Raw genomic sequence first — 16,293 nt, 5'->3', positions numbered from 1 at the left:
ACTTTATATCTATTTGCTGGGTCCAAGATATGTAAGTAACCTCATATATTATACCCGCAATCAAAATGAGAAATGACACATAAGATCCAGGCTCTCAGGAGAAATATTATGAAATCTCAAGGTATTGATGAAAGTTTTTCCAAGGCTGATCCAAATGGGATTTAGATTCTGTGGCAGTTGAAATGTGTATTATTAAACTCCTTAAGCAAACCCGAATGACTCCCAGTGGAGGATTAAGACATTCTATGTATAGCAAAGACGAAATTCTCATGTCTGAGTTTTCTCTATTGAATTCCCCCTTGATTAGCTTCTGTAATATTTAACTTCATGCCATGCCATAATTATTTAATAAAAGGTAAATATAAATTATATTTCAGTGGGGATATGACCTTTTACCTTAATGTTATGTTACTAAAGAAAGACATAGATAAATAGAGCCTATAGATCGAAGCATATTTTTAATTTACTCTGTTTTTGCCTTGCTAGCACTTCTCTGTGTCCCTGTCAGCCAGGGGCTTGGCAGCACTTCACAGCACCCCCCACCCCCGCCCATGTGGTAGGAGAGGTTGTAAATTCACACTGATGATGGCGGTTAATGATCTGGTTGGCCCTTAGAGGCAGTCTTGGTGCTGGTCTTGGGCACCTCATTAACTAATTGAGGTTTGCTTGGCTCACACCAGGCCTGAAATATCAGAGAACACCCAGGGAGGTTGGGGGGGGGTGGTGGTGGATGGAATGAAACTGGGATTCAACATGAGGCTGAATATGTAGGATGCAAAAAGCAACTGGCTGATTGGGAAGTCAGTTTGGAACCAAATTCAAAGTTGTCCAACCTCACCTCCATGTTTTGAAGGCTGAAAACTGTAAGAATTGACTGACTTTCCTTCTTACGGTTTGGTACTGACTAAATGGTTTCGACTTCACGGTTTGTACTTCAAGAGTGCACGTGATTAAATGAAATGGTGTGTGCACACGCATGAGATTTTTTTTTTCCTGTCCGTATAGACGACAGCGTGTTTTTACCATTGTCCTCTCATCTGGGGTACACCGCCCATCCCACCGTTTGTGCTATGAAGTCTGGCGGGGTCCTGCCAAAAAACACTCAACATCAGAAATAGATGAGTATGCCTAGTCTACTTACTCATTTTAAAACATGAGTTGCTAACCCAGTGTGGTCAAGGTAGTCTGCTATTTCGGATTTGGGTTGGGACTGAGAACCGGAGGGCAGGCAAGATAAACCAGGCGTTACCCATGTGTCCCAACAGTTTTCTATTTAATGGGAACAACAGTGGGTACAAATGTGGGATCAATTCTGTGAAAGAGAAAGCACCATCTACATCCCACCTCCCTGTGCTGATTAAAGCCTGGCTTTAGAGAATTCATCTGCAAGCAGCAGGAAGGACAAGGGATAATGAGATTAGTGGTGGTCATGGGGAGACCCCTGGAGCTCTAGCGAAAGGGAGTGAGAGCTTGCTTGGGGGAGTAGTTGTGCAAATGGGAAAAAAGGACAAGGACAGTAGTGGAGACCACAGGGGCCTTGGAGGGGTTAGATAGTCTGCCTCAGGGGATAGTCCCTTACCTTATAGCCAACACATGGTGAGCACACCCATATCTATCATTTCCATTTTCTCCATGTAAGAAAATCGGTACCCTAGGTAACGAAATAGTGCCTATTTGAAAAAAGACGAGGCAATGATTGATTTAGAGAGTTTTGTCACTAGGTCTGTTCGCCATGCAGCACTGGGCAGCTGTTTGTGCTTGCTGATTGATGCCAAATGGGGCTCTTCTCCCACACTCAGTGATTGAGAAGTCAGGCAACCCGGCAGGGCTGAACTTTCCAGATCTGCAGCTCTTAGCTAGAAGCTGAAGAGGAAGCATGGGGAGGGGTGGAAGGGCAGCTGCAGGGGGGTGGGTGGGAGGAGAAGATGGCATGGCCACTTTTCAACACTCTTCTCTGCTCCTCACCAGCTCAGAGCAGAGGGGTAGCCTTTGGCCCAGGCAGCCGTTGGCATATGTGGATAGGGCTTGGAACAACACCTCTAATTCAGCAGAAAAAAGTTAAAGCACAGGCCTTGAAGTTAGAGAAACCAGGGTACAAATTCCACCTTTACTGCCTGCAACTGCATTGAAAATGGAGATAAAACCCAAATTGTGGGATTTTAACGAGGGTTAAAGGAGCTAACATATGTAAAAGGCTTAGCATAGTGCCTGTACTATAGCAAGTCTTTGGTAAATTCTAACAGCAGCAATAACGATTTTCATTAGTGAATATTATAGCCGTGGAAAATACTGTTATTAAAAAAAAAAAAAAAACAACTTCAGGACCTGCTGATGTTCTAATGCTAAGTGGGGAAAAAAAAGTTTACAGAATGATTCCAATTATACACACAGCTATTTTTACATGTGTTCCTGGGTAAAATGGTAATTTGAGTCCAAGTGTTTAATCTGCCCCCAGTCCCAGAATGTATCAGAGGATATTTTCAAGAAAACAAAAGAACAACAAAAAAGGGAAATCTAGTATTCATGGTTGAAGCTAGGCTGGTGTCATCAATATTCCAGAAATTCTGTGCTGTCGTGCTGGCAGAGTTGCGTCAGAGCATGTGTGAAAGCTGGACTCTTATTCCACTCTAGGCCTCCTCTGTCCCCACCTCCCAGGGTAAGAACAAGAACACAGGCAGAAATTTGATTTTGAATAGAGAGAGTATTCCTAACAATGCTGCATGCAGTGACACTGTCATTTACATGGGAGGAAGACAAAGATACTCTCTTATTTCAAGGGCATGGATGGGATTCAACTCTTATTCTTACCAATGGAAACTGATTGCTGGAGGACTGAACCAGGGAAGAACCCAAGAATGGGAAAGTTATGGTATCACAGGACTCCTGGCCAGGAGAAAAAGTAGTTAAATTAGATATCTCAATTATTGTTAACGTAATGGCAAAGCTTAATGTAAATGTGAGAATCAGTCTAAAAGATACAGATCATAGAAGATCTAAAGATAGTAACATTAGCTGAAGAAAGTGACTGACTAAAGTGTAAAAGTGGAAAGTGTGAGGTACAGAAATGAAAGGTGGGCAGAATTCCTTATATGTGGAGGGGCTTATCAGGCTCAAACAATTAGAAGTATTTTAAGAAAAATCTGAAAGTACTACTTTCAATTAAAATAGGATGTGTATCTTTCTCATTACTAGAGAAAAATATATTCAGTAAAAAACTATCAGAAAGATACAAAGATACAAAGAGAATGTGGAAGGGTTAATTTAGAGTAGCAATAACAATATGTTAAATAATAGGGTCAAAGAGATACATTACATAATGCATTTAAAGCATTACCCATGGAACACAGAAAAAATTCATTGGTACTAATACATAAAAAACATAAATTCCAAAAAACATATTCTGGGGGCGCCTGGGTGGCTCAGTGGGTTAAACCTCTGCCTTCGGCTCAGGTCATGATCTCAGGGTCCTGGGATCGAGCCCCGCATCGGGCTCTCTGCTTGGCAGGGAGCCTGCTTCCTCCTCTCTCTCTGCCTGCCTCTCTAGCTACTTGTGATCTCTCTCTCTGTCAAATAAATAAATAAAGTCTTTAAAAAAAAATATTCTGAAGGACACCTTTTTGAATCCAATGCAATGAACTAGAATAACTAACTAACTAATACCCAGGCATCTCAAACTTTTAGGATATTCTTTTCGGAACAAAAGGAAGATGAAATTAGAAATATGATTACTTAGAAAGTTGCAATAAAACAGGGTTTGGAGGGGGAAAACCACAAATAGATTAGAAATTTTCGATATCTCTGTAGAATCTGTGCTAGAACATTTAAAATATTGATGAAGTGCGTGAGTTTTCTAGAAAAGTACAAATGATACTAAGAAATAAGGAATGAACCTAAGGTTTCTGATTGGCAATGTGGTGGATGATGGCTATTCACTCAAAGTCAGGTGAGTTCAGGGTATCTTGGGTGGGAGGAGTCTATGGGCCATCCCAGGGGAAATTTCCAGCCAATACTTGGAAAGATAAAGCAGAATCTCGGGCAAGCTATCTGGACTAGAGACAAAGATTTGTGACAGTTAGCATGTAGTTTGACATGGAAATCATAGGGGCACTGATGAGGTTGATGAGGGAGAACATATAACCAGACAGAAGAGCGTCTTGGCAAATAGGTGTGAGGAGCAGCAGTGTTTGTAAGATGGAGGAAGAGTGGCCCTCAGTGTGGGCTGAGATGCGTCGCTGGGGAGGTAGGCGTGAAACAGGGCAGTGCACATTTAGGAAAGGTGATGGGTGGATAAATTTCCAGCCGGAGAGTATTTCCAGTGTCATAACTCGCATTTACGATAAGAATGGAAAAATTCTGGGGCACCTGGGTGATTCCATTGGATAAGCGACTGACTCTTGATTTCAGCTCAGGGTCATGGGATTGAGCCCCAAGTCAGGCTCCACACTCAGTGGAGAGTCTGCTTGGGATTGTCTCTCTCCCTCTCCCTCTGCTCTTCGCTATTCCCCCTGCCTCAAATAAATAAATCTTTAAAAAAAAAAAAAAAGAATGGAAAATTTCCTCTTGGTTTGACTAAAATGTTTTTGGTGACTTTGACAAGAGAAATTTCACAGGGTTCTTTCAAACTTTTAGCCAAGAGATAATGATGATGAAATGTTAGCGTCATTCCCATTCAGAGAAAAACGAGCAAGGATATCCACCATCATCCTCATTTTTAGACAGTGGGGGACATTTTAGCCAACGCAAGAGTGGGATTGAAGAACTAATTGGAATTAATATACAGATGAAATACATAGATGCTGTGAACGTATGATCCTAAGAATGAACAGAAATAATTAATGACATCTGTCAGGGGGTTACAAAATAACAGATAGCTACCATTGGTTAAGAACTTTTCTGTGCCAAGAACTATGTTGGGGGCATTCTATAAGTGGTTCCTTTTAATTTTTACAGCAGACCCATGAAATGGATCTTAAACATAAGCTTAGAGAAGTTAATAGTGGAGCTGGAATTCAAACCCAAGCTCTATTTGACTCTAAAACTGACTCTCTTAATGACTCTGCCATATTCAGCCACCCTCTCCCCTCACAAGCTGCCTGAACAGACATATAAAAACCAAAAGGGTTTCAAGGCACTAGTAAAACTTTTAGAAAATGTGAGGAGGGAGTAATCATATTTACAAGAAAGATGATAAAACATGAAGATGATAAAAACATAACAAAAAACAAAAATGAAAAATAAAAAACTTATTACCTAGACGATAAGCAGTACACATTTTACTGGTAGAGCTAAAGGAGAGGAATTCATATCTGTTGGTATATGTATATACAAATACACACACATATTGTGTGTGTGTGTGCGCACGCACAAGCATGCATACTTATTGTGGAATTGGGATGGTCTTTCTACATATAATACCTAAGGACATGTTAGGATATGATATTGTAACATTAAAATATGAATTAAAAATATGAATATGTAAAGTGTTTTTACAAAATTGTAACATGGTGCCAGAGCATTAAAAATACGAATACATAAAGTGTTTTTACAAAAAAAAAAGAAAATGACTAATCCCCAGTAGAAGAATGCAGAAAGTATCAACGAGCAGTTCATAAAAGAAAAAATTAAAATGATCAGCTAGTATAAGAAGCTCTTCAATCTCACTGATTAATAACCAAATAGAAGTGACCACATGCATTGCTGGAGGGAGTATGACTTTGTACATTCTTCTGAGAAGTGTTCAACACGATGTGTGTTAGTCCTTAAATACAGTTTTTGGTCCAGTAATTCTGATTCTTGGAGTTTTCCAACTGAAATCATTAAGGCTATACATGGTGGATAATTATTGCTCTGATTTTTATAATAGTGAGAAATTAAGGATCACGTTAAATGCCAAACATTAAGAAGCCATTTAAATAAATTATAGACCATGTCATGGAAAAATATTCAGGAATTTTAAATAACGTTATAAAAGAATAATTAATAACCTGGGGAAAATTTGATATATTGTTAAATTGATAAAAAGTAGGTTATGTAATGGTGTGAATAGGATGTCTCTGAATAATTTTAAGTATGTGCATGTGTTTAAATCTGAAAAGATATAAGCAAAAATGTTAACCCAGATCATCTCTGAAATGGTGAGGTTATGGATGATTGTATTTTTACTTCCACATTTAAATTTTTTTATAATTCTTTTAAAACAAAAGGTGTTGCTTTGATACTTAGAATAACAGCAACAAATATTCACAAAACATATGTGCAAAAAGGAAGATTAAAAAGGAAGTACACCCTCCTGTGTTTACTGCTGCCTAATGGGAGCGCAGGTGGTTATTATTTTATCTTTTGCATCTTTTTTCCTTACTTTGATTATGCATTAACTTTGAAACTATAAAATTTGAACAACAGACTTTTAAGAAGTCGAGGAAGAGGGGCACCTGGGTGGCTCAGTCAGTTGGGGGACGGCCTTCAGATCCCAGAGTCCTGGGATCCAGCCCCGAGTCGGGCTCCCTGCTCAGTGGGGAACCTGCTTCTCCCTCTCCCGGCTGCTCGTGCGCTCTCTCTCACTATCTCTGTCTCGAATAAAAATAAATAAAATCTTAAAAAAAAAAAAAAAAAGAAGTCGAGGAAGAGAGGAAGGTGAAAGGAGAAGGGGCTCAACTCCAAAAACTCTTCCGCACGGTAGATATACTGAGTTAAGTCGTTCCTTCGTGCCTTCCCTCCCTCATTTTACGATCGCTGACGCTAAGCACTAAGCACCTCCTATGTGCCGGGCACTGTCTTCTGCAACACAAGGCAAGTATGCGTCCCGATTCTGTGACACTTTCAGCCTAAGGTAGAGCCTGACGTCAAATGAATGTACACGTAGCAAACGATAATTGCAAATTCTGAAAGTGTACTATGCGTAAGAACAGGGCTTTATGAGAATAAACTCGCAGAAGGTTTGTATATGTATGTATGTAAATATTTGAGAGAATAAGAAAAAGTGATAATTAGGAGAATGAATAGATGATAAAGGTATACTTGGGAAAGAGAAGGGGGATGAGGAAAACATATGTAAGGGTAGTTTATTATCTTCATAAAAAACTGGGATATGGTTGATTGTGTAATATTTCTGATTATTTGAGAGTGAGCAGAAAATTTTAAGTTGTGTGCACTTTGGGAAGAAATAATAAAATAAGTGTAATCATCCTGACGTTTTGAAATATCATTCTAGTGCAAAGACATTAAACTACTATGCATTCCAGACGTATAAATGTGAATTAACTAATGTCACCTTTATCCCTAACTAATTGTATCCTTTATGTGTCAATTCTCAGATAATACCAGCACCTTTCTATTGCCAGTGGGAGACTTAATTAGAGGCTTTGTTTATGGCCATGAAACATACTCAAAAGGAGGACTTTTCTTTTTCAGCATTAAATGAACCCACCATAGACTATGGTTTTCAGAGACTCCAGAAGGTCATCCCAAGGCATCCTGGAGACCCAGAGAGATTAGCTAAGGTAAAAAAACAAAAACAAACAAACAAACAAAAAAACCTTTGGGAAATTGACAGGTAAAAACATTGTGGGATTTCAGCAAACTTAGATAAATCCAGCAAGTTAAGTCCCTTTAAAATTACATTAGGTCCTGAAATTTGGCTAAGCTTTAGGTACACATAAAATATCTTCTAACTCCGAGGTATAGTGTGATTAATATCCAAGGGAATAGGAAATCTGAAAATTGGGTCCTATGAAATAGATACACTACAAGTATCCAGCTTATGAAACATTGGCAACTTTATGAAAATAAATAATTGCATAATGGCTTAAAAATGTAAGTTCCCACTCCTTTGTATTTGAATATAATTTTATTCATCCATAATTGCAGGGACACGTTAATCTACAGTCATGTATTCATCGAGGGACTACCCTGTATATAGATATTAAATTAAGCAAAAAATGCCTCCATAGAAAGTGTCTATGAAATGTTTTGCTTTTAAGTGAACTTGCTTATGACAATCATATCATAAATCTGGCCCATTATTCTAGCTTTTGTCATTGAAAAATACATTAATTTATTAGCTATTCAATTAATGAGATGTTATTAAATTTTAACATCTACATTTGCATTTTCAGCACACACATTATCATATGCCATGTTCTCTTTTCTGTACTGTGAGTAAAATTCAAGTACCACATTCGCTTCTGCATCACACCTTCATTTTCCTCTTGGAAAAATCCCCAGCCCCACCATTAAATTAGATGATATCTGGAAAGTAGGTTAATAGCAATTTAAAAGGCTGTTAAAAACAGGAGGTGGAAAAGACAAAATGAGACGAAAGGGATTACTGATTACTAATTCTCTCTGGTTAAAGTGAACAGGGGGAAATATTATTGAAAGAATTCATCTTTATTAGAATAAAATTTTGCAGAAGGCACTGCCAAGATAATTTCAGTATTACGAACAACTCCTTGGCAAGCAGCTAAACTCAGGTCAGTCAATCATTCTAAGAATTTTTGGTTAATTAGAGTACCAGATTCTTTAATGGAATGGTCTGAAAGTTTTTAATGGCACTTCCATGACTTAGAAATTTCAACCAACTCCATCTTTCATCTGGTCATTTTTTATTTTGGTGGCGCAATCACGGAAGGAACCGTTTTGTCTAGATGGATTCTGTGTACATATGTATTTAGAGAGGGATTTATATGTACAGTTAAATTCTGCCTGTCAAACCAAATATAGGACCTCGTAGCCAGTTATTTATATTTTAGGGAGGATGTCTGGACTTTTTGTTTTTATACATAATTTTCCTTTGAGTTGGCCATTTGCGAGTTTCACCTTTGCTTCTTCCTCACCCCTTCTGCTTTTTTTTCTAGGAGATGCTATTGAAAAGAGCTGCAGATCTAGTGGAGGCCCTCTATGGCACCCCACACAATAACCAGGTTAGATGCTCCCATCTTACACTGTTGAGTATGACTCTTCGCGCTGCATAAAAATGTTCACTTCCACCTGCCATTTTTCAGGACATCATTCTGAAGCGAGCCGCAGACATTGCGGAAGCCCTGTACAGCGTCCCCAGGAATCCCAGCCAGATCCCAGCTCTCTCCAGCTCCCCGGCTCACAGTGGCATGATGGGCATCAATTCATATGGCAGCCAGCTTGGGGTCAGCATCTCAGAGTCAACACAGGGAAATAATCAAGGTACTACCCTTTCTCCGAGTCAAAATTCCAAACATCCTATCAATTTACAAGGTTGGTTTTGCTTAAGCAGAGGGAGGTAAAGCTTGATTCATATACCATCAAAGAAGCATGTCCCCAGATAAGCAGTACCATCCTATATTGGATTATCTCAACATGATAGGTGGTGTTTTGTGAGATTGGGGGGCTATTTGGGGCCCAGTTGGGACCCTTTAATTGCAAATATTTAAGGTTAAGATGAACTGTGATTAACTTCAAAGGGTTTTGACTTCCTGAAACTAGACTTACAGGTGTAGTTTGACTAAAATGTGCAGTTCTGCTGTTGTGATTATCATCTTCAACAGTGGAAGGAAGATGAGTCATTGCCATTGTCATTTGTTATGCATGACCCTCTCTTCCCAGCAGCAGAGGCAGAGTGGTTCGGTTTCCTTTAGTGACTTCTGTTTGTGTATCGTCTCATTTGCAAATGCAGAGCAGCACACTTTACAGTTATCTGTGCTTTTCACACGTGAAGTATATTGCATAAAGATTCTTGTCACTGAGGTTGATTTTACTAAGGGGCTAAGTTGATCACAAATCATTTTTTATCATTTTTTAAAATTAAATCATAAATTTTCTAAGGATGTCCCTAACCTTGGGATAGTTGTATTTCCAGTTTCATTCATCCACTGGAAGGGAATTCCTCATTCTCATGACCAGGGTGAGTTTTTCTTACAGCAGGGTGGGTGCCGACATATGATTGCCTTTTTTTTTTTTCCTTCAAATTGAGCTCATTTTAAAAATAGCTTTAGGGACTATTACCTGAAGCAGGTTATTTCAGGATAGGTTAGGTGGTCTCTCCGTGCCAGGGTTTTGGGAGTATGGGGAGGACTTGTTCCTTCCCCATTCCTCCCACAGACCAGATCTCCCTGTACTCAATTGCTGATGCTTCCACGTCTTTGGTCAAAGAATAGCACATTTAGATGAACTTGGCAACAATTTTTAAATAAAGATGTTCCCCACCTCCACTCGGGCATGGTAATAGCCTTGAACTAACTTTTCTAAAGGTATGATCTGCAGATTATGAGTGGCCCTTGAGATGTTATTAGGATGCCTTTTGCTCACCATTCCCCAAAAAGATACTGTGGTGTGCTAAATTTGGGAAACACTAGGTTAGCAAAGTTAAACTGGTTTATTTATTCTCTGGGACCCACGTAAGCGAATCTTCAAGGAATGGCTATAGCACACAATATCTGCCAGGCTTTACTTGATCACAAAATGCTTGCCTCAGTGATAGTCATTAAGATCTCATAGGGCTCTCATGTGTTAGGAAGATTAGTCATCACTCCTTCGTGTGAGCTGGAGATGTTGATGGCAAATGGGAACAAAGAGGAAGGAGGGACCATCAGAGACATGACCTTATGTAGGATGGGGAAGGGAGAGGAGGATATAAATGCTGAAGACAGACTGCAGACCTTCTGCCCCTGCCCACGGGTGGCTTGGAGCGCTCTATAGTCAGGGGGACCACATGGGCCCATGCCACCATATTTGGTCTCTGCCATTTCATTTATCTGGGCTTTTTCCTTGCTGTCCAGGGTACATCCGCAACACAAGCAGCATCTCTCCGCGGGGCTACTCTTCCAGCTCTACCCCCCAGCAGTCTAACTACAGCACCTCCAGTAACAGTATGAATGGCTACAGCAACGTCCCCATGGCCAATCTGGGCGTCCCAGGGTCACCAGGATTTCTAAACGGCTCCCCCACAGGCTCCCCTTATGGAAGTAAGTGGCTTTTCCATCTTCCTGGCTCTCCTGTGTCTCTGTCCCTGGGTTTTACTCTTTAGCCTTTTGAGGGAGAGTTACACCTCTACCGATATCTTACTGACTTCTTGAGGAGTAGCCCAATTTTCCAAGGAAATGTCTTTTGTGCCTTTTGTTCTTTTCCCTTAGCTAGACTTTGGTGCACTTAGTTGCTCCAAACCTTCTGAAGGGAAGAAAAGGAGTGAAGCTATTTGCTTTACACAAAGAGAGGGTAGATGTATGTGGCTTGTATGGATGGGAACAAGGAATGAAGTTTCCATTTCAGTTACTATTATGCATGCTCTTCATTAGGCACTTTCAGAGGTTTTTCTTTAATCCTCGTGAGAACTTTCTCATTGTTGTGGGTGAGGGGGATGAGGTGCACAGCAGTTTACTCATCCAAGATCACACCAGTAGGATAGTGCAGAGCCATCATTTGATGGCTTGGTCATTTTGTGTGTCATACCACACTCTTGGGTCACTTTGTTACATGGCCCTCCCTTCCTTGTGTACCTTCTGAGAGATGGAATTTAGCTGCTCATGAAAGAGTGATCTGAGATGGACTTCTCAATCCTAATCTGGGCTAGCAAGATGTCCTAGGGGTTTGTAAAAATTCATTTGGGGTGCTTTGAGGACTAAGAAGCCTGAGAGAATATGTGTCCTCAAACCTACCTAGGGAATACTTCAGGCCAGGAGAGAAACCACCATGGAGGGTCTGTGTGAGTGAGTGGAATGTTCTTGAAATGCTGGTTCCTGTTGCAAGGCTCTAGAGCAGACCCTGTCTTCACCCAGAGTAGTTGTTCCTCTATGCCAGGAACAAGCACGAGTCAAGGACACCACACAACCATTTCCACCGCAGCTCAGGGAGTGACATGCCAAGGGTCTGGAGGCTGCCTTCCACAACTTTGTTGGTTCCCTGGGGACACACAACCATGGGTTACTTCTGGGTTATCTATTCACTTCATTAGCCTTGAGAGTTTACTCAGTGTGTTAAGGACATAGTGACCAAACAGCAGAGGTAATAGAGGCTGGTTCTTCTACTAAAACTAAAATTTTGTTGCTGCCAAGACATGAGTTCTATGTTGTGTCATGTTGGATGGCCTAGATCAATTAGATCCGAGTGGTCTCGATGAATAAACTCGTGCTGGCTCGATTTATTTCTTTACTTATTTTTACCTTCTCTTGTTCCAAAACGTTTTGGGAGATACTAATAGTGAGATGAGTGTTATGAAAGTATAAAATAACAGCTATAAGAAACTGAGATAAAAGAAAAAAATATGGATAGGAAAATCAGATGAATCCAAGGTCTAGTGGGGATGTTATTCAGTCTATTCAAGGGAGCCATTAACTTGGTTTGGAGGCTTATAAGATGGGAAAGCAAAGAGAGAAACACTCTTTGTTATCAGATTTTATGTCCACACAGTTTTACCGGGGTGGGGGGTAGGGTAGCACAGGAGAAACATGATTTTTCTGTTGCTGAGACCTTGGAGAGACTTGTCCCATGAATCACTGTAGAGAGGGTACCCCATGTGCAGAAGGGACCACATCTTCAACAAGTGACACAAGGGCAGGGGAGCCACTATGAAAGGATATGATAAAATGATGGTGACAATAATAAGAGTAACCCACAACTGCATTCCACTTCGCAGCCTAGAAAGCGTGTTCACATATAGAGTCCAATTGCCTCCTCAGAACAACCTTATGCCATGCTATAATCATAATTATTACTATCATTTTCCCTTATAAGATATGAAGAATAAGCATGACTTAACGATTCATAAATAGTAAAAATAGGAATAGAAATAGGTGGTCAGATTCAGAAGACCATGTTCTAAAATCATTCAATAATATAAGAAATATTTCATGTATTTATAATATACAATTAAGCTGACCCCTATAGAATTACTTGTTTTGTTTCTCCAAATGGTAATTTTACATGTTCAATGTACATTTATGAACAAGCATCTGTGTATGAGGCTGAACCACATAAATCATCATTTTTTCTAGCTCAAAAATGGCCAATATAATAATATAGTGTGATATATATATATATATATATATATATATATATATATTAGGATAGTGTGGTGATGAGGGAGAGAGAGCAAAAGAAAGACAGGGAGGGGTTAGGTGAGTAGGGTTGAGAGATAGAGACAGACAGACACAGAGGGAGGATGAAGAGATAAATGAATACATCCACTGGGTAATTGCTTGATGTTTCTTACGAGGTAATTCCTTTAGTAGGAAAGGGACCTTCCCACTCCAGCAAGTGACAACTTCCTTCCACTAGCCTTTCTAGATCATCTAGTCCCATTGCCACAAGGAAAATGATAGCACCCATTAAATCACCCATTAAAACAAGACAGTGTATGCAGAATAGAAAGAGGCCCCCTTGCCCAAGGGGAGGGGGAAACGCAACAGCAAACCCACTCCTTGTGCCTACTGGGTCCCTCTGATCTCCTGCACCTTTTATTTTCTGAAGGAGGGTCTGAAGAAGTCGCAAACTGGGAATGGATTCCAAACAGTGCCTGCATTACGATAAAATCCCCTACTGCAAAAATACCGAATACCCCATGGAGTTCATTACAATAACATCTGACCTGTATTTCTAGCCAGCTAAGTCTTAACTTCTCTGGGAAATACTAAAAAACAGCCCAGGGGAAACCAGTTTGTCAATTCTGTTGCCTGTGTCTAAAAAACACCAGTCTGCGATTTTTCGTTGTCTTTTTTAAACGAGTCTGATGCGGCCAGACCAGGGCATGGAGCAGTCAATCGTTTGCCAGAGTCGTTCAGAAGAAATAAAGCCAAGCCTCTCGGTCAAGTTGATTCGCGATGCAGCCAATGCAGAGTATCAGAAACCTGCATCTTTACTGCTCTTGCTCTCACACGACTTCAAAAATGGCCAAACAGATGTTTTTTCAATTTCACATACAAACTTCACTTCCTGGCGGTAGCAGTGTGTGCCAAGTTCCAGCTCAGTGCAAGTTTTTATGGCTGAATTCTAAACCCCTGACAATAGGGGGTTATAATGAAATGCTGACAGACCCCTTAGCGCCAACAAATGCAATGGCTCAGTGCAAAGGAGGATATGGTGGCCGGTGAGTTCCAGCTGGGACTCGGCAAGCCAGTCAATCCTTATAAGAAGAAAAGTGGTTTTTCCTTAACTCCCCATGTTCACAGAGATTTGGGGGCCAGACGTCCTCGCCTTTTCTTTGGCCTCTGTCCATAGAGAGAGAGAGAGAGATGTCCAGAGAAATTCTCAGTTGTGATCAGCTTTCCTAAAATGGTGCGCTCTGGTGTCCCCACAGATGGTCTACTCGACAAGCTTGCAACACCCATGGGCCCACTTCTTCCAAAGCAGAATCGCCACCAAGCAGTTCCAAAGTTTGGGACAGAATCTATACAGAAATCCAACCTACGTTCAGGGAGTCCTACTTCATTGACATCGTCTTAGACTATGCCCTGGGGCTCAATATTTTTATATTTTCAAAAATAAATATCAAGACATTTTCTATTGTAGAGTATTAAATGATGATTATAGAAAATTTAGAACATATGGAAATAGTTTCAAAAAGAAAGCCTACTCCCACCATAAAAAACAACCTTGTTAACATCTTGACATATTGCTATTGTCTTTTTCTCCAGGAAAGAAAAGAATCCTGTTACGATAGTAACATTCTCATTATGCACAATTTAAGAAGCATGTATACGTAAAAAAGGAAAGAAAAATGACACACTTTATTTCTTTGCAGGCATGACCATTGTTAACTTTTAAAGTATGGCCTTCCAGCCATAGAAGGATACATTTTGGAAATTGTAATGTCTACTCTGATGCACAGCTAATGGGATTCTGCCATGAGATAAATGAAAGAGGGAGTGGAAGAAAAGTGGCAGAATTATCAAAGTCACAGATATGAAGCTAGGCTCCATAAAATCTGTCAGTGATACAGACTTGTATCCTAAGACTGAGGAACAGAGATGAGAAGTGATGTTTGCTTTGTGAAGTTCACGGCAATCAGGAAGTTTTTCCCAGGAATTTGAGAATTTATTAGTCTCTGCTTTTTTTTTTTTTTTTTTTTTTTTGTAGCAGAAAGGTTAAAAGGCAACCTGGTTTGCAGGTAGTAAAGCCTTAAATCGAAGAGGAACATTAACACACAGGAAATCTGTTATGCCTATTGTTAAGGGTTATATTATTTTTTTTACACCCCCCCAAATGGAGATTTTCCACTTATTTATTTTAACAGCTTTGGTTTCTGCTACATCAAAAGTAATGCATATTCATTGCAGAAAACTTTGAAAATAGGGACAAGTGAAAGGAGTAAATTCAAGAGCATTCATAATCCATTGACCAGAGAGAACATTGTTAAAAGTTTGGATTGTATCGCATCCTTCTAAACTTTTACTTTGTATATTTTCTTTAAAAATAAGCCTGGGTTTGATGTACATGTTATGACATAATTTGCGTTATTCATCTGAGGAGGCATATCTTTCTGAGTCATCAAATATTCTTCTCCAACATTAGCTTTAAAATTTGCATAGCATTCTATTTTATAGAGTGAATATACTTTACCCTGTTGCTTAGTCACTTCTGTTTTTTTTTTTCCAATTTCTCACAATTATAAAAATGTCCTTGAATCTATTTTTTTTTTGCAAATTTATGATTATCTCCTTGGGATTAATTTCTCAAAATTAAATTACTAGGTTAAAAAATATGCACATTTTAAAACACTTTGGTTTTAAATACACATTGCCAAAGTCCCCCCCAGAGAGATGAATACTCCCCTTAGAAAAGGAAGAGTATCTGTTTCCCTGGCCTGTTCATTTCTCCTTAATCTTTGTCAATTTCGTAAAGTGGTAAGTATCCTCTTGTTACTGTTTTAATTTGCATTTGATTACTTAGCAGTTTGAAGGTTTTCAGGTCTGTAAAGACCTTTTGGTCATTTTCCTTCCTGTCTCCTTTGGTGACTTTGCCTTTTCCTTTCCTTTGCCCACTTTTCTAATTGGGATGTTTTCTTTTTTCTAATTAATTTGTAAGAAACCTATCAGTTATCAAGGATATGAACATAGCTAAATAATTATCAGGAAGATTTTTTTCTAATTTGTCATTTGCCTTTTCTCTGTTATGGAAGTTTTTTTTGTCACGTGACCAGTCTTGTGATGTTCTCCTTAGGCTTTGAGGTTGAAAGAATTATGTAAATTATTTAACCTTCCTAATTTTTCTACTAGTGCCTTCATAATTTTGTTTTAGCAAATAACTGATTAGTCCACTTACATTTACCTTAGTGTTTAACATGAGGAATCGCTTTAAATTTCTGTCTCCGGGGGACTTGCATATTGT

General features: G+C 39.5%; 1 protein-coding gene across 1 annotated transcript in view; it reads left to right on the top strand.

Annotated features, from left to right (window-relative positions):
• The window catches only part of EBF2 (EBF transcription factor 2), a 187,243-nt gene that overhangs the window by 162,268 nt on the left and 8,682 nt on the right, over window positions 1-16,293 (top strand). Inside the window, exons 11-14 of the mRNA XM_080796779.1 lie at window positions 7,411-7,499; window positions 8,856-8,921; window positions 9,003-9,180; window positions 10,752-10,937. Of these exons, the coding sequence (XP_080652905.1) occupies window positions 7,411-7,499; window positions 8,856-8,921; window positions 9,003-9,180; window positions 10,752-10,937 (519 nt within the window). The remainder of the gene's footprint in view (window positions 1-7,410; window positions 7,500-8,855; window positions 8,922-9,002; window positions 9,181-10,751; window positions 10,938-16,293) is intronic.

Source organism: Martes martes (assembly GCF_963455335.1).
Source record: "Martes martes genome assembly, chromosome: 2".
Lineage (NCBI taxonomy): Eukaryota > Metazoa > Chordata > Mammalia > Carnivora > Mustelidae > Martes > Martes martes.
This window is presented reverse-complemented; position numbering and strand designations above follow the sequence as displayed.